Here is a 24,308-nt window from a genome sequence, read left to right as displayed (position 1 = left end):
AGCCTCATATCTGGTGTGGCAATACCACATCCTGTGGCTGTTTTTATTTTGGAAAGGTAGTTTTTGAAATGCAAGTAACTTAAATAGGGTTTAAAAAACGGTTTTCATTATTTACACCAGTTTCTCCTCTGTCTGCTCACTACTGTTCTATTGCTTGTTTTGAATATCCACAGTCTCACAAAACATCTTATTTTTTACAAGCATTACCTAGCAAGAAGGTGTGTTTTTTTTCGCAGCCATGCTGTAAACAGAATAATTTACATGATTATCATACTGCTTAATACTCTTCAGAATCAGAATCAGAATAATTATTTGCCAAATGTACAATGTACACAGGAATTTGACTTGGTGCTACAGCGCAGTGAAACAAAAGATATTAGAATAAGACATAGAGGAGCACACTAGGATTAAGTAAAGTGAGAGTAAAAGTAGAAACATAATAAAATAAAATAACCGTAAATAAGAATATATATAGTATATGGACAAAAGTATTCGGACGCCTGACCATTACACAAACAGGGACTGTAATGACATTGTATTCAAATACATAAACTTTAATATGGAGTTGGTCCCCCTTTTTCAGCTATAACAGCTTCCACTCTTCTTGGAAGGCTTTCCACAAGATTTTGGAGTGTTTCTGTGGGAATTTGTGCCCATTCATTCTGTAGAGCATTTATGAGGTCAGGCACTGATGTTGGACAAGAAGGCCTGGCTCGCAATTTCCGTTCTAGTTCATCCCAAAGGTGCTCGATGGGGTTACGTACAAGATTATTTGTACAGGTTAAGTAATAATTGCACAATCCTGGCACGACGGTTGGGTCCATAGTAGAGGGTTGCACTGTCCCATACAATGTGTGTGTGAAGTGCATGTGCGTGCATGCGTGTGTTTGTGAATTGGGGGAGTGCATTGGCGATGATGCATGGTCGGCAGTCGGGGGATGAGGTGGGAACTAGGATGAGTTGTTGAAGAGAGTGATGGCCTTAGGGAAAAAAACTTCAGGCGTCTGGTGGTCCTGGTCCTGATGGAGTAAAACCTGCGGCCGGATAGGAGTTTTCTGATGAGGCAGTGAGCCAGGTGCGATGGGTCCACCACTATCCTACTAGCCCGCTTCCTGGCTCTGGCATCGTGCAGACCATTCACAGGCACCTGTTCCTGGCCTGTGAGCCGGCTGGCTGTTCTCACAATGCATTCCAGTCTGTGTTTGGTGTGGGATGCGGGGTACCACACAGTGATTGAGGAGGTGAAGTCATTCTCGATGGTGCAGTCTGAGGAAGAACATCCTCTGGTGAGCTCACTTGGTGACCTTAGATGAGTGTGTCTCCCATGTTAGGTCACTGGTGATGGTGGTACCCAGAAACTCAACAGACTCCACCACCTTTATGGCTATGTTGTTGATGAGTAGTTGGGGATGTGAAGGTGGGTGTTTCCGGAAATCCATGACCATCTCCACCATCTTGTTGACATTAAGCTACAGGTTGTTTTCTGTGCACCATGCTGCCAGCTGTGACACAGCGTTCCCATAGGCCAACTCATCATTGTCCTTGATGAGGCCTAGGACCATGGTGTCATCAGCAAACTTGACCAGGTTGATGGAGGGGTGGCTGGAGGTGCAGTCATTGGTGTACAGAGAGTACAGATATGGGGAGAGAACACAGCCTTGTGAAGCACCAGTGCTGGTGGTGAGGGGAGCAGACAGGTGGGCGCCGAGCCGCACCTGTTGCTTCCTGTTGGTCAGGAAATCCGTAATCCATACGCAGATGGGCCAGGGTACCTGCAGCTGTAGCAGCTTGGTGTGCAGCCGGTCGGGGAGGATGGTATTGAAGGCTGAACTGAAGTCCACGAACAAATCCCTGACATGGGTGTGTCCGAATGCTGTATGTGGTAGAGGCTGAGGTTAGCATCATCCACAAAGTGGTTGGCTTTGTAGGCGAAGTATAGAGGGTCCAGAAGGGGGTCTGTGATTGGTTTGAGGAAAGACAAGATGAGTCTTTCGAAGCGCTTCATGACTACAGATGTCAGGGCAACAGGTCTGTAGACATTCAGGCACGTAATTCTGTCCTGAACTGGAACTGGGACGGAGGTGGCTGCTTTGAAACAGGGTGGCACACGGGATTCAGAGATGGAGTGAGAACACTGGTGAGAGCTGGGTGGCACAGTGCCTCAGTGTGGCTGGGGAGACACCATCAGGTTGTCGGCTTTCCCTTAATTTCAGCTGTGTGAAGAGCTTATGGACGTGCTTCTCTGTGAAGGTGGGGGGGGGGGGGGGGGGGCATTCCACAGCTAATGGCTCTGGAATGTGTTCCTGAGATGGGGTGGGGGTAGGCTGATGGTCTTGAGGTGATGGGGGTGCTGATGGTTTTGAGGTGATCTTGAATTCTCGTGTCCTAATTTAAAAGCTCTGATGTTAAATCTCATATTTGCACTGTGTAATATATCTATATTAATAACTGCAGAAACAACTATTACAAACAATCTTCACTGGTTCTGTCATTACACTTGAAAACATGAAAAGCAGTTGTATCAGCTAATGCACAGGAATTTCAGAAAGAGATAATTGTGTTTTATTCATTTTTTATTTATTCCAAACAAAACAATGATATTCTAGTGCTTTTTAAAAATGCAATTAAAACTGAGATCAATTTTGATTCATCTAGCGTGTGCATGTGTGTACATACATCACCCTTAATATTTATTCACACCCCTGTTTAAACAGGAGCAACAAACAAAAGGAAAATATATGCAATTGACAGCTACTTCGGCTTGAAGATGTTAAGCTCTACTCTTCATGGCATTACAGAGAAAATTCATATTCTGCTTTATTCCCATACATTCTGGGTATGAATAAATATAGAAGGCACAGCTATGTATGCACCTACATACACACAGACATACAATTGCTTATAAAATAACACATATGCGGAAAGTTAACAAAATACCACTCATAAATGTCATTGTAGTGGCAGAATTCATGCCACATTAAATTGGCTTGTGGGATGTTACATTTCAATGATACCCAAATCTTATCCCAAGTTACTCATATAGCACATAACCTGTATTTACATATTTTAACACAACTGCTCATGCACATTTCCATCAAAAGGGTTGAATTCATGTTGAATTTCAGTTCAGTCCTGTGGGGGTTTCTCCTTAGCTTAATTCAGTTCAGACCATCACTGAAAAGAAATGATATGACAACACATACATCACATGACACCTGATTCTGCTGTACATCCTGTGATACTGAAAGTGTGTGGAACATAGACACAGCATTAACATTAACAGGCATCGCTTGATTAAGAATATCAAGATGGCTGAGAGACCTGGTTGAAATAAAAACACAGTGCAACACCTTAGCACAAATATATTTAACACCAGTATTTATGCTGTTGTTTCAGACGTATGGATCGTTTTGTCAAAGGCCTTAAACGCTCATGGGAAAGACCCAAAACTACAGCCACACACGTAACACCTCACTGGGATAACGCAGGAGTTAATGCAAGACCAGATACTGCAAGAGTTTGGCTGAATGTAATTCACCTAGCGTGTTTTGGTAAAAAAGACTGCTGACGCCCCAGCAGTAAACCCTGATTGAGAGCTTGCCGAATCGCTCTAAATGCAACGTTTCTCACATCGTGCCCCTGCACTGCAGTCAGACATCTCTCTGCACTTAAGGACGGCCCACGAGCAGAGCTTTCCAAACGCACTTAAATGCCCCGGGTAATAAAACCGGACGGCTAATCCTTAAAACCTCATGTCCTCCGCGGATCAGATTGGCAGGATATCCATCAGCGCTTCAGTGGAAACCAGTGTTACAAGCGGCGGGCAAAGTTGCCCAGCCTTCGCCGTTCTTAAGGGTCACCCGCATTTTTCAAGAGAGCGCAAGGAGCTTCTGAAGGAAGGACTTTCTGAAGGCACCTCCTTAAGGCTGAGGCCGCGTTGTGTAATGACGCTAAGATGTGGCCCCTCCGCCTCTGAACACCGCCATTCCCACACCACAGCAGAACACAGAGAGACAGACATGTTTATACATATACATGCACGTATATACACATAGGTAACATAAACAGGAACAGTCACCCCAGTGTCAAGTCAGAAGTTATAACGGAGTCCGTGCCCCAATGAAAAGCTTATGGCGTTTTGACAGTCCTGTCCAGTCGTGACAGGCAGCTGTTCGCCCCCCCAGAGCACTGCCTGGCGGCCTGGGCATGGCGCTACCCCCCCTGTGCAGGATGGCCCACCAGGGGCCCTCAGATTCGGAAGCTCTCCCCCTTGCCGTCTATGTGACGCAGACGCAGATAGACGTCCGTCCCGATGCCCTGCATGGATTGGATGGCGAGGGAGCCACCGAGGTACTCCGCGTACGCCCGGGAGGTGGGCAGGCCAAAGCCGAACCTAAGGAGGAATAGGAGCATGGGTAATGAAGTTGTAAAAGGCAAGAAAGAGCGTGTGTGCATGCAAGCGTGTGTGTGAGTGCGCACGCAGAGTGTTGGTCACTGTGGATTATACCTATAATACTACGGTAACATTTTACTTATGGACTGCTGTGTGGCGCAGTGGTCCACAGCAGGGCTCATAGCCGAAAGGTTGCTGGTTCGATTCCCAGTTGGGCCACAGCTGTTGTATCCTTGGACAAAGTACTTAACCAAAAACTGCCTCAGTAAATATCCAACTGTAGAGATGGAAAACGTGTAAAAATTGAATGCTGCGTGACTCACTCTGGATGAGAGCGTCTGCTAAGCAGAATGTCCTGTGATGACTGGAACATTTTGTGCCTGCACATCTTACTCAGTTTCCTCTGCTGAGGCTGTTTCTGATGATTCTTTATTTATGTATGCAGTGGAAACACACAATGGGGTGTGTGTGTGTGTGTGTGTGTGTGTGTGTGCGCGTGTGTGTTTGCGTGTGTGCGCGTGCGCAGTGTAAACTGACCGTGATACATACGTGCATGTGTGCGTGTGTGCGTGTGTGCATGTTTCCACATGTGCTGTGGAAACGGACGATGACGCTGGCACTCCTACCCGTGCATAGGGCCTGACTGCGGGCCGCTGTTGGTCATGGTGTCAAAGAGGTTGCTGACGCGCGGATCCTGGGTGCTCTCCTCCGCAGTGCTGAAGTGGTAGTCCATCACTTTATCCAGGATCCTGTGAGGGATGCCTCCGCCCCGGTCAGAGATCCTGCAACACCACACAGAGCGAAGGCAACCTTAACTTTCCAAAGCCCAATGTCACACTTCCTGCTCACATGTACAAAAGGACAGTGAAACAAGTAAAGAGCCTCTCCAAACACTAGGGGAGGTAAAACTCTACGGAAGCTACAGAGGACAGTTTTAGGCATTCCTGCCACAAGCCTCTCAGAGCACGAAATAGGTCCTAAGTGCTCAAAAATTCTGAAAGTAACATTAGTTTGACACTACTCTTACTCCTTAGAGAAAAACTGACTCATCAAGATGTTGAGATTATATTTTTTAGAACTTTAGTACTTTAGTACTCCTACTTCGGCAGGTATTTAGGAGTCTGTGCGAGCTGGCAACTCCTAACAGGTTAGAACAACAGGTGGCTACATCAACACAGTGTGCATGGATGAATGAAAAACAATTTCAAATAATTATATTTGCTGCTTTCAAGTTTACTAAGAATGGAAACCATCTGTCCTAGTTTGTTGGCATTAATTCACATTTATGAGATGTTTGATCATGTTCACACATTGCAGTGCTTTGACAACCACTGCATTTATTTGACATTTTCGCACCATATGGGACCAACTGTGGAAAAATTTCGTCACTACCATTAATTTGTGGCGCTTCACACATTGTAAAAATCAACTGAGATCTTCTCATAGGAAATGGTCTTACTCCCAGCTGAGTGTAGGAAGCACGGAGCTTCATAAATCACTCCCATTGCCTACTCTGAGGTAGGACTTTGTTTTACTCCGGTAAGTCCTCTTAGCTAGACTCATAGGAGTAAACCTCAGACGCTGGATGAATACACGCCCTGAATGAGCGTCTGTGAGAGGTACCTGAGCCTGCACTTCCTCCAGACGCTTGACACTCACCTAATGACAAAGTCTGTGTCATTGTTGGCGATGGTTACCACCACGTCAGGCACATTGTAGGGAGTTTCCAGGTGGCTCTCCATGGTGGCCCTGAGAGCAGACACAGCGAGTGAGTGCCGGCACACCTCCACACCACCTCTGCGCTTTCCCACCCCTTCATCTACCACACGTTCACCACGCGGGTTTATTCCACAATGCAATGTAACAGATCCCACATTTCTTAACATGCAATTCGTTTTTCCAGGAGCACAGTACACTCTGAGGTAAGAAGTAAATAAAAAGTTAAACCTGATATTTTTCTTAGAATTTACCATCTTTCCTTCATCTTAACAACTAACAGGCACTACTGTTATAGATTGACTGGTAGATGCACGCCATCTGTATGAAAAGGACAAAAGTAATAATATGGTACCAAACACCCATTATAGAATCACAATGTGATTTTAAAGTGCTGACTGTTGTCGGTGTCAATATATACATTATATTACACGCATTTAGCATACGCTCATATCCAGAGCGATTTCCAACACAATAGGACATAAGCGTAACCACTCAGTTAAGCAACAGTGTCAGATCAGGCTCGCAACACTCCCAGACCAGTGAGTGAGAGAATATCGCAGGATGTCAAGGACCGGATCACCTCATGGCGTTCTTCAGTAGCTCCGGCAGGATGTAGTCCAGAGGCATTGGAATGAAGGGGAAGCGGGCCGCCACGTGGCCGTTGATCCGGACCAGGGGGGAGTTTCCGTACTGGTGCTCACAGAGACGCCTGCAAGGGTAATGGGAGAACCGTGAAGACAAACCCGTCGATGCGCCCTTCAGCAACACCCCAAATACCCCTTGAAGGGGACTACCTAACACATGACCAGACGGGGCCTTTTTTTTGTTCCAGGCTGGCGATATTGCTTTTGGAAATCAGGGATACTTTCTGGCGCCAATATACACTCGCAGTCAAAATGAATTACCCACCGAGTCCAGGAATGCATAAACATGCTCAGGAAAGTCTTCTGACCTTAGCTACACAACTGATTTCAAGCCTTTTCTGGGGTAAGGGCTGGCGGAAAAATTCTGGAGGAACAGGGTAACAGGACAACTCCCTTTGTCACAGCAGGCCGTGTGACAGTGCGGTTTGAGGAGGAGGAGGAAGAGGAGGGACAACAGGCGGGGAATGAGGTTATGAGTTAGCCATTAGTTTCACCTGACTTCAGTCTCCATTGAGAACCTCTGAGATGAAGCTGCAACCAGAGCATGTGAGCAGAACTCCTAGGAGCTGTGCACCACGGCAACTGCTGCACAGCCTGCAGCAACACAGCATGCTAAAGAAATGCAAAGCCTACAGAGCTAAAAGGAGGACCTGCAGGTTAGTAACCACAATGACTGACTGCATATGTGGATCATGCACAGGTGTCACAATCAAGTCTGCTCTGATCATGAGCAATACTCCTTCAGGTGAGTAATTACATTTGACTGCTAGTGTATAAAGACATGTCTTTGATAGAATTTAATGATAATTCAAAAAAAGTGTTCAACAAAATAAAGTGCGGACAGTCTAACCCAGATGAAAAAACATAGAGAATAATGTCCATTGTGAATTTACCAATTCAGCAGGTAAGTGCCAAAGAATTCTACTTTTAGAGACTTCACCAGTGAGTTTTTGTCATTTCTCATCTGAATGCAGCAACTGTTGCATTTCTGCATAGCAGCTTAACATAATAAAGTTATTACAACATTAGCATTAGGAAGAATTAGGCATATAATTTAACAATGCTAAAAAAAGAAAACTTTTTTCTCCTTTGGCAAAAAAAAAAAGATATAATTAAGGCCTTGCATATATTCATGGACTCATTGAGCCTAATCAATGGAAACAATTTAATCTTCCAAAACACTGAGGGGGTAAGCACTTTGTGCACAAGTTAACTTCACAGAGAGCATGTTTGCTCCTGGGCATTTTTAGAGATTAGAGTGGTATGGCATTGTGCATATGAAATAAGCATTACACTGAGTGCAGCAGCAGCAGCAGCAGCAGCAGCAGGAGATTGTACACTTGCTACTCTGCACCTGTGAGCTAGGAAAACAGCAGGCTCTTTAACAAGCGCATGCTGCAGCTCTAACTGCTCTGCTGGCTTGTTCAGGGGAAGCAGTGCCGACAGAGCCCAAAAGCGTGAACTGTGGAGATTACCAAACCTGCAGAATGCCAAGAATCTGGTGGGACACTCACCGGGCAAAAACCACCCATTTCTCGATGATCTTTTTTGGGGAAAGGCGTCTGCAGATTATTCCCACATAGTCAGGCTGGAACAAATGACAAATGTGTGACACAGAAGGGAAGCGGCTGTGACAAGCGAGTGACACAGAAGGGAGGCCGCTCACTGCGGCCACCTCGTCAGCGGCTACAGGAACATCAGCACAGATGTCACTCTTATTCACCTTTGAAACTTTTCTACGACACAAAACTTCACCTTTTCGCACTGAATTTGTTGGTTACTTCCACGCATGCCTTGTTTGTTTAAGTTCTCCTACTGGCCGATGCTTGGACTTATCACGGACAGTGCTATTCCAAGGGACCTTGCATGAACTTGTGACCAAATACTGACCTGAAGGTAAGGCCTTTCTCTTGGAATTTACATCAGCCAAGTCAGTGGACATATGGACCCCCTTGTATGTGCATGTAGCTGTTTCAGGTACAAGCTCAATCGTTCTGGGGCGATCCTGAGGTTGAACCCTAATTTCCTGATAAAGCTAAAGATTCCCTCCAGATGGTTAGCTGAAGTAATCTTGCTCTAAGAATGACATGTACGATTCTAGCTCTGTCCGAATAAGTGCAACAGAATAAAGTGAGGGAGGGGTGTACGTACGGTGTCTTTTACAGGACGCATGCTATATAGCACATGCATTTCAATATGTATCACATAAGAAAATTTAAGATTTGCTCCTGAGGCAGCAACAGTGCACTTCATACTGCCCAGTGTCTATCTTTCACTCAGGAAGCAAGACTACTTAGCTACCTTACATTCTGCCTATATTCACCCTATCCACTTTTTGTCTAAAAACAAAAAAACACTGCCCCCTTATGGGGAGCACTGGTATAATGTTCTGGGAATTTCATTGGATTTTTCCAGAGAGGAAAATACTGTACGTTTTCTTTTTAAAACAAGTGCCATTCATCCAACAGTTAAGTCACGGTTAGACAGCCAGTAACGGTTAAACCAATACCCAAATATTTATTAACATCCCCGGAGCGTGCATATTATTTATCTGCAATTAGCATTTGAAATTTGAGGCAAGTACTGGCTCACTTCCATTCCTCATCTGAAAGGTCGCTGAAATGAACCAGTCGCACAAAAATGCAACACACTCCTTGCCTGAATCAAAACAGGGACTGCATACTTGACTTGAAAGGGAGCTTTAAATTATTTTATTCTGCAACTGGTTCCTGCTTCCTCCGGCATACATATAGATCATCCTCTTCCTGATGCAGTAAAGGGTACAATACAGCACAGTGGCCCTTTTTAAGAGTGTAATAAACAGAACTGATAGGCCCTCCATTTTGAAACAAATATTTGCAACTTAACTGTAAGTGATCTCTGAGAAAACATTCCTATACAATATGATTCTCAATAGGAAAATGTGTTTCTGTTTTCTGTTCTAAAGACCTCTGCCTGCCTTAAATCACAGAGGAAAAGGTGGCATTTTAAATCACCAGCTTCATTTCATGTCCCGCCTCAATGACATGTAAATGGCAAAAAGAGGCATTTCTGTAGGTAATACCTGTGGTCATGGTAATGCAAACCAATCCCTAGTAACAGGGGTTTATGACAGGTTATTTCAGGTTAGTGAAATGCCGCATCGAGAGGGTGTCAGCCCCTACCATCGTAGAAATAATGGAGGTGACTTTTATTAACCACACAAAATGTTCTTGGGAAAAAAAAATCTCAGCTTTTACAGCTCAATACCCAAAGTACACTTTACTTCCCAAACTTGGCTGCTACAGTTCTGCAATATTTACCTGTGCCTGAGCAGAGTTTCTACTGCCTGAGATCTTCATAATCCTCCATTATGCTTTCAGACAGGACTGCTGTTACCATAATTGTTAAACTGAAGCAATAACATGCCATTTCAGTACAGAGAAAAGTTATAACTTCAAGCACAGACAATTTTACACTACAGCGACTATTGTGTCAGTATTTGCATTAAAGTATAAGAATAAACTCAAGCGCTTTGATATGGGCAGACAGCTGGGAAATGAAATTTAATGCTACCAACTGTGAGGTTCCACACATTGGTAGAATGAATTAGACCAATTTACAGCATTTTGAGGCACAAAATCAAGATTGTACAGCATGGGAAAAGACTAATGTGCAGTGCGCATATAGTCACAAATTATGCATCATGCTCAACCAACCAAAAACAAAACAAGGCCTGAAAAACATGAAATGCTGATGACAAGCAGTAAATGATTAACTAGTTAATTAGTTTAGTTAACAAAGTTACATTAGTTAACAGGCATAAACCTAAAGGTGAGCCATTTCTTTCTCTGCATGAATCTGATGCTACAGATGTAGAGGATGCATATGTGTAACTAATGTCAATCAGCCATTGCTGAGATGGTGTGGGAGCTCCCTGGAAAGCATACCTCACTAGATTACTGATGCTGTGTTACTGATGCGCAGTTTATTGTCCATTGTCCGTCTGTCACTGTGCTGGAATCCGTGTGGCAACATACAATTTTCCCGATATAGAAAGCAGTTACTGCAGTCCATGAAAACCACAAACACACAGCTACTACGCTGATGCATCTGACAAACAAGTGACTGACAATAATAAATTCCAGGGAAAGGAAGAAAGTTTCTTCAGGTCCCCCTCCAATCTCCTGCAACATTCGAGTAGTTATGAGGAGATTTGATTCAGTGCATCACTGAGTAAGACTCTGTATGGTGCGATCCGACTCATTGCGTAAAGGTGAAAAATGAATGAATCAATAAATGAGCCTGCAAGATGAAACCTGAATTACTGAAGAATGCATAAGTTGTACTTAACACAACTGACACCGAATACCTCTAAACGTCCTCTCCTCTCTCTCCGCCAACTGTGTGCCCACAGGCCCCCAGGCATCACACAGTACAGAGGAACAGACCTAGCCAATGACCAGGCACCGCGGACCTAAACTCTGGCCTGGCATCCAGCTCTGTTGCCTATTCCAGACCATCTATTCACCACCCTGAGAGTCCCTAAACTCCACCTCATTACTCTGTGGCAGACTGTTAATGACACATTCATGACTCACGTAAATGTAGCAATGGCTTTTCTCTCATATCTCCAGGAGGTTATTTCAGTCACCTTTTGGCATGGGTCAGGGAATAAATTTTTACATATTTTCATAATTATTTGTTTTTTGGATAGCCTATGGAAATACAGTTTGACAATGTAAAGCCTCCTGTGACAACTTCACTACTAAAGGTATTATACTTGACTGATTATGTGACTGATTGATTTTTTTGAAAGACTTAAAAAAAAAAAAAAAAAAAAAAAAAAAATCAGTCAATGACAACAAAACACCCCTGTGAGCCCTAAAGCCATCAGTACCCTCCTCACAGGACATTCAACAGGACACATTCTATAGGACAGCCTGGGGTACACTAAAATGGCAGTATAATACTGTCACCTCTAAACTTGTATCCCTAATACTACATGGAACAGTATTTGTATTATCAATCTTATTTTACCAATTTCCTGTCACGATCCCACATCAATTACTATTCACTAAAATACACTGTATGTACCACTAGGTTGGCTTCATCCTCTCAATCTAGTACGACCCCTGCTGGTAATGACTCTTCTGACACAGCAAAGCTCATTACACAGTACACACATTTCCCTGATTGTCTGTTGACTCTGCATTTGCAATTACAATGATGGACATTTTACTGGATATCATTAGTTTAATGATGAATATTATTATGTCATCTTTTAATGGATTAAATCCGAGGTTACAAGTCTTGGTGTTATCTTAGATTCTGATCTAAGCTTCAAGTCCCACATTAACAAGGTGATGAAAACATAATTTTTCCACCTTAGAAACATAGCTAAAGTACAACCATTTATAAATCAAAAAGATGCTGAAAAACTGACTCATGCTTTTATTTCAGGCCGACTCGATTACTGAAATGTACTTTTTACTGGCCTCCCAAAAAAACCACTGAGAGACTTCAGCTCATTCAAAACTCGGCTATTAACCAGAACCAAGAGGAGAGAGCACATTAGTCCAGTTTTAGCTGCTCTGCACTGGCTTCCTGTAACATTTAGAATTGATTCCAAAGTCCTCCTCCTTATATACAAAGCCCTTAATGGGCTAGGACCAAGCTACATCGCTAACTCCCTTGTTAAGTATTTGCCTTTGAGAACACTGCGATCATCTGCTGCTGGTTTATTGAAAGTTTTCAGCAACAGCCGAAAGAAAATCGGGGATGCAGCCTTTGTCAATTACGCCCCAAAGCTATGGAACACACTACCTATAGATATATAGATAGATAGATAGATAGATCTCTTCACTTTAGCCTTTAACTAGCTATGACTTCCATGATACAGGCCTGAAATTCTAGCTATGACTTTCCTAATACTAATTCTATGTATTCTAATTTCACTTGTATTTATCTTTTTGTTATTATTTTTATTTTCCATCTTATTTTACATTAATTATGGCATTCTATCCCTGTTTATATGTTCATTCCACGTGGCGCACTCGGTACATGTAATTTCTTTATTGTAAAGCACTTTGAGCTGCATTTTTTGTATGAAACATGCTATATAAATAAAGCTTATTCTTATTAGTGTTATTATTATTATTATTATTATTTATGGTGGTCCCATCACAGTAGTAACACATCGATCTGACCGCATCTGTGACAAACCAACGGATTATATGCCTTTTACAGTCACATTGGGTGACTGGAAAGTAATTGATACCTGGTAGGTAAGTGTATAATGTGAGTATCTGTTTGGATTTGAGTTCAGTAAGGCTAGAGAGACACCTAGAAAACACTTGTTTAACACTTGAGTCATTAGCTGACTCATTGGGTAGGTGGCTAACTTGCTAGCTAGTTTGATGTCTAGCATGCTAATTTTATTTTCAGCCAGTCTCCTTGTTGTCTAGACAGCTAGTTGCCAACTCAGGGGCCACCTACATTGCAGGTTAGCTGGCTAATTGTACTTTCAGTTGGTTAACTTATTGTTTAGGTAGTATGCTTGCTTAGCTCATATTACCTTCTGCCAGTATGCTCATTAACGAGCAAGCTTGGTGGCCTTCTCACTTTTGAGTTACCTGGATTGCTAGCCAGCTAATCACACTTTCAACCAGTTGGTTTGCAGACTAACTGGTTAGATGGCTTCACAGTTCAGTGTTGCTCAAGTCTTTATGTTGAAATTAATCATTTAAATGTCAGAGCTATTTTTGCAGTCACTTCTAATAGAGAATAAGTACTAAATAACTTGCCATTTTTGTTGCAGAATTTTTTGTGGATATATGATATGCACTTTGTGGGGGATCAAAATAAATGCATTACATAGGACACTGGTTCCAAATATACGTGGTCCTGCACAGATTTGAAGTAACTAACACCCTTTAATGCATCAAAGGTGTCCATCCCTAATCCAAGCACATTTTATACATTTAGGTATACTTTAAACTAAAGCTAGACTGGGTGGGAAGACTGAGTCAATTTCCTACCCACCAACTATTTTTTATTGCACATGTAGAGAGTAATGAACAAAACCATTGAACAATTTCAATCAAAATAAATGACAAAATATCTCAAATGCATAACAACAAAATTAATGATTTCAGATTAATTAGACTCAAAGAGTGAAAATAAGTAATTAATGTACCCAATACTAGGTGTGCAATGTGGCACAGGGCTTGAAATACATACATTTTCCTCATGCAGAGAAAGGTGGTGCGTAGCCAGCATTCGGATCCCTAAGCGTGAGGTCAGGGTGGTGTCCAGGAAGCTGCGAATCACGGTTTCATCCTGAAACACAGCCAAACAGGCCATGGGGACCATGGTACCAGAGTAAGACCACTGAGCCCTGCTGTAACATGCACAGTGCCACATGGTGGCATTTTTTAGTAATGTGGCATCCAAACAACAAAGGGTTTATTAACCAGTATGACATGTTGATGTCAGAAAAATCACTGAAAATGACAGCAAATGATTCAATCACATTTTAAACCCCTGGGAAAGGGGCTCAACTGCTCTTTAGGTTCTGGAATCTCACTGAAAACATATCAACAGGCAAGTGAGTTCAACTACTGCTTTACAGTCCAATCCCACGGCAAAATTTTGCCACACACACACGTGTGTCCGTGTGTGTGTGAGACGTGAAGTCTATATCCAGAAAAAGTTACACAGGCATATTACATGCAATGAAGCAGTAGGCTGAGGTTCGTCTGATGAAGTTTTTTGGGGCCACATACAGACTGCTCAAAGGCAGTTGAAAAATACTGGTTTAAATAGCTTAGCACTCTATTTGCATTGTCCTTACAGACATGAAACAGCATATCAGGATATTTTGCCAGTTTGAGGATATGTTTTCAATTTTGCCCATGTCACTGAAAAACCTATTCCAGACATTTAAGTCATACTTAGTTTTCTTCACCATGTTCTCTGCACATTGGTCCAAGATGTAGTCTTGTCTGCCCACCATCATAAAGGTTTCTGTATTTAATCAGTACTTCCTGTGCCATTTTTGTCTTTTATGCATGCCAGGGTAATAAGGGACAGTTTCAATGGGACAATGGTGTTCAGACTGCATTTCAAAATAAAAGCCTACAGCGCATAAAACTACTGACTGAGCACCACATCTGAAAGGCGCTTCTACTAAAGACAGCAGTTTGGTTTATGAGATTAATGTCAGCTGCCTCTCCTTATACTCATGATAGTCCGACCTGGACTCCATTACCTGCATGGAAAGGATCTAGACCCTGGACCAGCAGGGGGCTCAGTGGTAAGTCATTTTGACATTTCAGTCATACATCATGTGTGTGTGTGTGTGTGTGTGTGTGTGTGTGTGTGTGTGTGTGTGTAAATGTGCATATCCACTTTTTGTGAAGGGTGTTACACTGAGAACACCTACTTTGACTGACTGTGCAATAACAAGGCAGGATCCCAAACAGGTTTAACACAACAGTTGCAGAGACTATGCCCCTCGCGGATGTGATATTTTAAAGGCGGCTTCTACCTGGATGTGCTTGCGACTCTCCCGGAGACCCTGGGCCAGCATGGTCACCACATCCTTGTGATCATCCAGGAGCTGCTGCACTAGCTTGCTGTACTGAGCTTCAGTCTCCCGATCCTTGATCTGACAGAGAGGGATCTCAGTTACTCCCAAAATGTCAAAAACAGAGATCACTAAACATATGCTAATATCACTGCTTCTATTCCAGTTGCTTTAAAGGGTCACTCCACTAAAAATGTGAAAATGTGTATGTTGTTACAGTATCTTTTCCTAGTAGTTCGACAGTATATATACTGAAAAACAAAGAAATGGTTCACAACCAGAAACTCAGTTTCTTCACCCAGATTATACAGACTTCCCATCTTTTCCAAATCAACTACACTATCTGTCTTATTTTTTTAAATTAATACGACAGTTTTTATGGTATGTAGATTGGCTAATTTAGTGGGAATATTTTATGGGAATATAAATCTGGAAATAGTATATGCTACCCAGGTCAAATCAACAACAAATAAAAAAGAATTTGGCATGTCTTTTGCATGAGCTGAATTACATCCCAGCAAGGGTTGGATCTGGAATCCAGGTGGAAGCGTGAAGACTTGTAGTTGGGCCTGTTAGGCATGGCAGAACTGTTGACATGGAAGAAACTGATCTGGGATTGTTTTGTACACTAAGGAGATCTATATGTCCTGTTTAGTTGACTGTAAACCACACGTCACAAAAACCTTCCTCTTCCAAGTATTTACTTAGACCACTGCAAGCATGAGTTAGTTTGAATGTGAACTGAGTACTAAATCAGTGCACATCGTCACTTAATGATACACTCTACTCCTTTCTTTGACAGGCAAATTGAAATAATTCACACTCCACAAATGTAACATTAAAGACTGAGGCATCGAGAGAGGTCTGCCAAGGCACTGCCAGGTCATTTCCTTTTTGTGCAGTAAGATCGTCTGTCCATTTTGGAAAACTTGTTGGCAGTAATGATTCAGGTCCTATATCCCTCCTAAGTCTAAACGTCTCATGCCTCTAGAGACGGACCACACGCCTTCACAAACAGAGGGATGAGTCATTATGCATTCCCAGAAATATCTCCCACGCCCACTTTGACAGTCTCAATAGAGGGAGAAATTACAGCCTCTCGGTTCCCAGGGCATCTGCTTCCCATCATCCCCATTATGACGATCCTCAAGTCACTCACCGGTGGGAAGTCACTCAGCATGTGGTAGGCCCGGATGTACAGCTCGTGCTGTGGAGGAGAGAGGAACGGGGGGGGGGGGTATACACATTTGAGCTCTCTGCTGATTTTTGGGGCTAATCCCATCAGATTGTAGGTTGCAGGCCAGGTTATTCTCTACTGTCTCGCACCATCTGTCTAGAACACAGCTTGCATCACAAGAAAACACATGCCATTCATCCATCTTAGCTTGCCATGTCTTCAGACTCCACAAGAACTACACATTTGGAAGACTTAGATGAAATGAAGTATACTGAATTGTTGCTTAGGGATCAATATTGTATTGTGTAGTTGTTAAGACAGAGGCTTACACACCTAACTAATGCTTTAGCAATACCTCAATATCTCTTTTTTACACTCTATATTTGAAAACTCTCAGATGAAAGTGAGAAATTGTGAGGGAAGGCTTGGATTTTGGGGAAAAGCCTGGAGTGCAGTAAGGCTTGTATACTTATCTTCACACAAATAGCAGTATTTTACATTTGCTATTTTATTTGCAATTACTGTATTGTCACTGCATATGTAGTTCACATTTATATACAAGAACTATAATTCATTTATATTGAATTAAAACAAAACCATATAAAAAAACTCATGCAAATCTCTTGGCCTCTTAGCCTACAGCTGTTGATAAATCATAATAAGTGGTATTAGGATAATTGCTATTATTATCGTCTTACTCCTGAATATATGATTATTTGTAATGACAGCACTAATTTTAATTCATTATGCTAGTACCACTTCTATAATTACTGTTAATATTTTGGCAACCCTCCTGAATTTTACACATGGATGACATGATGTTAAGGACCACTTTTTATAAGACCGTAAGATGAAAAAAAACACATAACGAAGTTTGCTTTGGAACAGTGCTTGTCCAGTTTGTGTCAGGTAAAGTAGCAAAAACTGTTTAGTGTAACTGGCCTTCGTTTTCACCTTGTGAGTGAACTTTAATGGCAGACCTATTTTTGCCAGCGCTTCTACCAACCAATAACAAAACGCGTACTTAGTATGTGGGGGTAACTTGCTGTTTCTGTACGGCAACAGCAGTTCTGGTGGGTGATTTTATTTACAGACAGATCTCTTTGGGTGCGTGACACTCACCACTTGCAGGATGGTGGGGTTGCAGCCAATGATGAAGGGCAGGCTGCGGAAGCCCTTTATGCGGTGGGCGATGCGCACGGGCAGCTCTTTCTGCAGATACTTGGCACTGCTCTGCAGATACGAGCACAGAGACACAACACATAATTTACAATTCATGTTTCCTCTACATTCATGTTCATCTTGGTTTAGGTTGCAAAGGTGGGATAGCTGTGTTATTTCTACAATGAGAAGTATTTTTTTTTATTCTCTCTCCCAAATAAACAGAGAAAAGCAAATAGGAAAATTTCTGACAAACACCAGTTTGAACTGAAAAAGGAGCAGAACTTTGCGTCATTCACTGAGACCAGTCTCTACTGAGATAAGTGCAGAAGGATAAAAAGAGGAATTCCAGAAGAATAAATCAAAGCACGCTTTGTAGATATGTGTGTGAGGGCCTTTATCCAGATGGTTACCTGGACCTTTAGGCATTTTAAAAGCACTGTTTAGTTTTTTTTAAGTTAACGTGTGTGTCACACCATGTGGAGTGATCAATCACTAAGAGCATCAAGGGTAACTTTGCGGTTCAGTCAAAGTTAACTTGCTTGCTACAAATCTGTAGTATCTCCACTTGAAGCTGTGATCTTATATGCACTTAGTTATCTATGCAACTACAGTATGTTTCAGTAGTTAGTATTTTGATCTACATTATTTGTTTCTTCCTTTGCAGGTAACCTGTTCATCAAAGGTTGACAGCTTTCTTGTAAGCTTACTGACTAAAAACTATCAAGTAGTTTATGGTAGTGTCAGAATGAAATTTGTAAAGATCACCTAACATGTATCAATGGTTTAAAAACTGCCTAAGTCCCAGTCCTAACAACAACACAGAATAAAAGGGAATGATTACTAGGATATGATGTCCATCAGCAGACTTCCCAGCATACAGCATGGTGGTTGGTGTCAGTCTGACAGAGCCCTGAGGAGGAAACACAAGACACAATGCAAAGAACCATGATAATTTGTGAAAAATACATTTCTGAATCAAAAACAGTTTCATTCCAGCATTTCTCCCCATAATATTCAGTTTACGTGTTAGTTCATCACAGGTCCAGTTCCACTGAATGTATGTGTAAATGTAACCTTGCTCTTTGTGTCTGTGCAACGGTACACACACTCAGAAAACCTGAGATACACAGTTCAAATAAATTAGATTACCTGGTTGCTATTCATTTGACAGATTAACTCACCTCACATTACCGTACAAGCGTACAACACTAAACAGTGGTCTGCAACAAAGCTACGTTTCATTACTTACTGACAATTTTTGATTGATGAAAATAAGCCTATTACCCAGAGATAATTTGACTTCAAAATCAAAACTACTGGCCAGCATCTCTAAGAGAAAGAATCCATAATATGTGCTACGGAGCTTCCTTTATTTTCCACCAAACAAACTCTGTAGCTTGCATGTGTAAACTACAAATAAGCAGGTACTATGTTTGCCAACTTCAGCCTATTCCCTATAATTCTGTTGATGTCCTCTCATTTCCAGGAGATCATACCCGGTGTTACTCAAGGCATCGATCAAAGCAAGGCCTTGTGCACACAAAATGCATATCTCTTCTGGAAATAAGTTACACACATGGTAGAACTGGCGCGGCAGAACTGCACGCTCAGCTCCGTGTACCTCCTTACGCCCAGGTTGGACAGAGCACTTCAACACCTTGGACTTCAGGCACGCTCAACATTCTCTGACCGCAGTACCCTTCAAAATGTAAATGGCTAAGCACATGATCTAGGCGGCATATTTTACAATGGTTGATATTTGCTTTTCCCGCACCTGTATTCATGGTTCATAGGAAGTTAGGGATTTGCAATCAAACATTGTCTGTAAATTTCTGGCTCCCGTTTTGTTTTTCCAACAGCCCAATACTCTTTCCTTAAGTGCACAGACGCACCAGCGCACCAGGGAGATATCAAGGTGTCAAACTATTTGAAGTTATTCAGACTGCTCCAAACTCAAGAGCCAAACCTCAGCATATACATATCCATGGTTACATGTCATTTTCACATCCAAGACTGACACAGAAATTGCAGAAAAGTTCACTGGACCCAAGTCAACACGTACAAGTCCTGGACGTGATACTGAATGTCACCCAGTCCATGATAGTGCGTCTTATCCCTTGAAAGAGTGGTGCCATTGATGAAATGCATGCCAAAATTTCACAATGACAAAAAACTAACATGGACTGTCACTGATCACATACTGGGGTCAGTAGATGGTGATGGGGAAATATACCAATAGACCTCTTAAAGGTCAAAGTTTGTTTAATTAAACAGCTTCTGGGACATCTGGCTTCAGTGAGGCAACGATTGAAACTTGGTATTAGCCCAGCCCCAGGGTCAAACTGATTTTTTTTTTTAAATAACTTCACACCCTTCAGATTTTGTCCTTAAAACCACCATCACTCTATCCACAAGTTATCAAATGTGTGAATTACACTACAGACATTATGAGAAATGACCACGTAAGAGGTAACAGGTAAGAAGTCCGTATCTTGCCAAATGACTTACCAGTATCAACTGCTGCTAGTTAGCAAGCTCCTTGTATTCTCAATTTACAGTGTCACTCTCCAGATAGCTAGTTAACATCTGGCAAGATAACTGAAAAGCTACCTTTGCCAGCAGAACAGCTTGCCATTTATTGTTTCACAGTTTGCAAGACCATAGTCCAGCTGTATTCAGAGTTCTTTTACACATCTCCTTTGTCATTTCCTCAAACCATTTGGTCTGAAATTTCTCAGGGATCCATCAATACTTGACCAGTACACAACGCCACTAAACTGCCAGGTCCGATGATGTAGGACTACCCTGACAACTTCAGGTTTCCCCCAGAATTACCCTCGCCTAACCTTGCAGCCAAGGGCAGTTTAGGTCCCGCTGCTGTACACATGCAGGTCACATGTGAAGCGTTGGCAAACTTTGAAATGATTTTCCACACAATGGAAAAACGGCAGACTCCCCATGACTCGAATACAGTTGTAACCTGATAGCCCAAGCAACCGCCACATTTTGTTTGATTTTCTCTTCATATGTAACGCAAAATACTATATAAATTATTGAATATTATTTGTGTTAATACAATTTGTTGTTCTTCATGGCTACTGACTGGCTACAAACATCAGTGCTGGTTTAAATATAGTTTCCACTGTGTGAGTTTCCATCAGAACTTACTGTCATCGTCCCAGATTGCACTGCGGTCGTTATTTAATGTCTGCAACTTTTCTGGCAGTTAACTCGCCCGGTTGTATCGTTAGCAATTCCAGTTATTTTTAGATCTTGTATCACGGCTAACGTAAGCTACTTATTCCAGCTACATTAACTAGCTACTTGGCATCTAACGTTAGTTCTTTCATATAACATTCAGCTACACTGCTTAGCGGTCACAAGAACATTCCTCGGTTTGCATGTTTTTAATCTGCGCATGTTAAATGTTGCGATTTCATTTACATGGCTAGGCAGCGTGGCAAGTTAGCAAGTGAACCTGGTTTGTTGCAACGCAGCAAGATAACTAATGCATTTCGATTGATTAACTCTAGCTAGTTTACTCATGCATTACTTGAGACGTGGTTTTTAACATCTGTCTCCCTGGAAGTTTCCTGTCGTTAGCCTGTTATGAGTCCTAAGCTACGTGCCACACTGTAACCAATGTATGTTATGTAGCTAGATTGCGAAGTCACATAACATAAGTATATACAGGTTTACCACGACTGAGCTAGCTAGTTAGCTAGCTAGCCAATTCTTTCATCAAGCAAACAACTACAATTGCATACTCACCTTCTCCGCCGACGCATCTATGGCAGACTGGTTGTAAAATGAGGCGACAGCTTTAGACCTCTCTCTGGCAAGTTCATAATATCCCTGTATTGAGGACGTGGTCCGGAATCTTTGGTTCATACCGAAGTTTACTGAGAATTGCTGGCTGATTGATTTCTTGAAAGAGGACAGCAGAAGCTTCGTCAGCCTAGGACCAGCGAGGGTACCGCAGCCCAGCATCTCGATCGCTGTGCTTGTCACTCTCCTCTGCATTTTCGGACCTCAGTTGATTTGACCTGTCCAGGCTCCGTTCTTCAATACGTTCGAGTTTTTTGAATTGCACGATTTATTTAGCTAATTAAAGATTTTTTTCTTCATTTCCCCCCATTCATGCTTCTTCAGGCCTCACTCACTTCAATGAACGCATTGGCATTTCACCATTTAGCCAGCTAGCTACTATGTAGGTATTCATTTGCCATATCCTGCAAGCCTCATCAGAGAAGAGGTAAATGGTGCTTTCTCATTCGCACCACACAGGACCAGATAGCCAATCGGCAGCCTCGTAAACCCCACCGTATCGATGTCGTCACGTAACCCTGAGCACCGACTGGCAATTCCGTTAGAAGCCATTGGAAGGAACTGGATTTGGGGCGGAGTTTAACGCCTGACCACGCCCTTTAATTGCTGTCAGGGGTTAAGAAAACATGTAGGTTGTGCGAAGGGAAATGATAGCACGGTTCTCGGTATATTTGCTCCGACCTACAAATTCTTGACAGAAAAGTGCAGTGGATTAGCTAACGCATTTCTTGGTTGAGAGATATTAAACACACAATTTTAAATGTTAACGTTTTCTGCTTATGAAGTTATGTGTATTTTATTTCATGATAACTAAATATAATTATACTGTATCTCAGGTTAGTAATATGACTAGAACCATCTCTGGTGGTACATTGTGTATCCTGAAAAGGAGCCTCATCTTTATCTCCTGTCTGGCAACATCGGGTGTGATTTCCCATAACATTTTCCTAGTGGTATTTCATGTTTTCTTACTAATGTAGATACACAGAGAGTTTTGCATTTGATGACGGTTAGACTGTGTACATTAGCTAATTTCAGGACTTTCGGAGGTGGGAGCGAGTACCACGGTCTGGCAGTCAGCTGGCATGCGACGGTGCATGTAAAAATCAAAATGTCGCCAAGTTACATACCGGTAATTTGGTCGACATTACAGAAGCAGAACAAGCTCTGTTCCAAAGGCAATATATGTAACGTTTCCTACATTTTTCCATGTAACTTTGATACATTTTGTGTGTGTGTGTGTGTGTTTTGTGGATGTTCACAAACAGACCCTATACTGAGAACAGCAACTGATTAAGAGCTGCGCTGTCTATTTGTTAATAGTGAAAGCCATGCCATTACCTAGACAGCCAATCATAAAAAAAACACAAATTGCACATATTGCATGCATGTCAACTTAAGTAATACAAAAAATTTGAAGTGTCCAAAAACTTTCTGTACAAAGCAGCATCCATACACTCTGGTGTTGTGATACCAAGCAACAGTACAGTGACACTTTTCCTTTGTCCATTTAGTGCTTTTGATGGCTTTTGACAGGTTGATGGTGGTGTCACACTATTCAATAAGTCTGTTTAGTCACAACACCTTCGGTGTACACATGATGAGCACCTGGAAATCAGGACAACAGCACATTTTTAAAGATGTTATTATCAAGTTTGCTAGTTATGTATTTAGAAACAGCAGGTTGAAAATAAAATTAGCTGGCAAGTAAGAGTAATCTATTGTGAACCATATTTCCTATTCAACTGATTAAGCAAATCCAGGTAATTTTTAAAGCTTATTAGCTCTACCAGTCTGAAAATATGTTGCCACTTTTAGAATTTTAAAGACAAATTTACTGTTATTTTCAGTGTTTTTGCTCATGTAACTAGCTCAAAGTAATGTATATAGCTCAAAATGAAAATGTAAGTGGCAATCACACAATCATAATGCAACTGTAATGTACACCTGTTATGTTCAACAACTGTAAGCTTTTGGTCTGGCCCAAAACATGGTAGGAATAAAATAAAAACTATATATGTCAAGGAGAAATAAAATGTATAGCGCTAGTGTAAGTTAAATTGAAATTTACCCAATTCTGTTTGGCTGGGAATAACCTTTAGTCCTAGCACTCTCTGTTTGGCAGCATATTGTCCAGCTTGGTTATATTTTCAAGCTGAACTCTTCAACAGGAGTTTTCATGGACATGGATGCCTGTATAATGAACATTGGAACATGTAGATGGAACTCAGTCTCACTGCTCAAAGCTGTGTGCTTGTGCTGTTGAGTGTCACATTGCATTGTGGTGTAATATCTTGTGAATCGAGAATATGTGTGACAAAGGTGTGAGTGTATTCAGGAAATTTTGTTTGTTTGTATTTCACATTTCTGCCAACAGCTGCTCAGTGTATTGACTATTCCGCCAGCCTGCCAGGGGAGGTATGAGTTCAATTTTTTTATGAAAATGTTTTGGACAATCATTTATGTTCCTATAATGAAATGTATCACAGACATCATAATGCTCCAATGGCTCCTTCAGAGGTTTCTTCACCACATTGGGGATCCAAATCAGACTGTATTATCTTCTGCCCAAGACAAGGTAGCTTTTTACATTGCCCACAGAAGCCGTTGACCTAGCTGAATCAAGAACTCTCCCTCTTAAGTCTCAGTCTGCACTTGTTTACATTTACAAACCTCATAGCGAGAGGCTTTTTGTCACTGTCTCCAGACAGTTAAAAGCATGCGAATGTGTGTGTGTCCAGTTGGTAGGGCATAGTTTGGTAAAGCATTCCTGTTTCACCAGTTTGAACTTGTATGATTTATTTATAATAAACG

At 42.0% G+C, this 24,308-nt stretch overlaps 1 protein-coding gene across 2 annotated transcripts; it reads right to left on the bottom strand.

Annotated features, from left to right (window-relative positions):
- Positions 1-2,682: 2,682 nt before the first annotated feature.
- LOC118783183 (3-methyl-2-oxobutanoate dehydrogenase [lipoamide] kinase, mitochondrial-like) lies at positions 2,683-21,937 on the bottom strand. Of its 2 annotated transcripts, none has more exons than XM_036536922.1 (11): positions 21,438-21,937; positions 18,508-18,576; positions 17,625-17,735; positions 16,485-16,532; positions 15,287-15,406; positions 13,978-14,076; positions 8,271-8,344; positions 6,693-6,821; positions 6,053-6,142; positions 5,020-5,175; positions 2,683-4,393 (listed from the first exon to the last, which is right to left on the bottom strand). In XM_036536922.1, the coding sequence occupies exons 1-11, from the start codon at positions 21,687-21,689 to the stop codon at positions 4,249-4,251; spliced, it is 1,293 nt and encodes a 430-aa protein (XP_036392815.1). In that variant the 5' UTR covers positions 21,690-21,937; the 3' UTR covers positions 2,683-4,248. The 2 variants fall into 2 exon arrangements, with proteins under 2 accessions (XP_036392815.1, XP_036392816.1); XM_036536923.1 differs by lacking the exon at positions 21,438-21,937 and adding an exon at positions 20,835-20,852.
- Between the last annotated feature and the right edge of the window lie 2,371 nt (positions 21,938-24,308).

This window comes from Megalops cyprinoides, chromosome 9 (assembly GCF_013368585.1).
Source record: "Megalops cyprinoides isolate fMegCyp1 chromosome 9, fMegCyp1.pri, whole genome shotgun sequence".
Classification (NCBI taxonomy): Eukaryota; Metazoa; Chordata; class Actinopteri; order Elopiformes; family Megalopidae; genus Megalops; species Megalops cyprinoides.
This window is presented reverse-complemented; position numbering and strand designations above follow the sequence as displayed.

Coding starts and splice junctions, on each gene's coding strand:
- LOC118783183 (XM_036536922.1), bottom strand. CDS start 21,689: ATGCAGAGGAGAGTGACAAGCACAGCGATCGAGATGCTGGGCTGCGGT. Junction 18,577..21,437: donor TAGATGCGTCGGCGGAGAAG/GTGAGTATGCAA, acceptor TTTCCTCCTCAG/GGCTCTGTCAGACTGACACC. Junction 6,143..6,692: donor CTACTGAAGAACGCCATGAG/GTGATCCGGTCC, acceptor GTCTGCTCTCAG/GGCCACCATGGAGAGCCACC.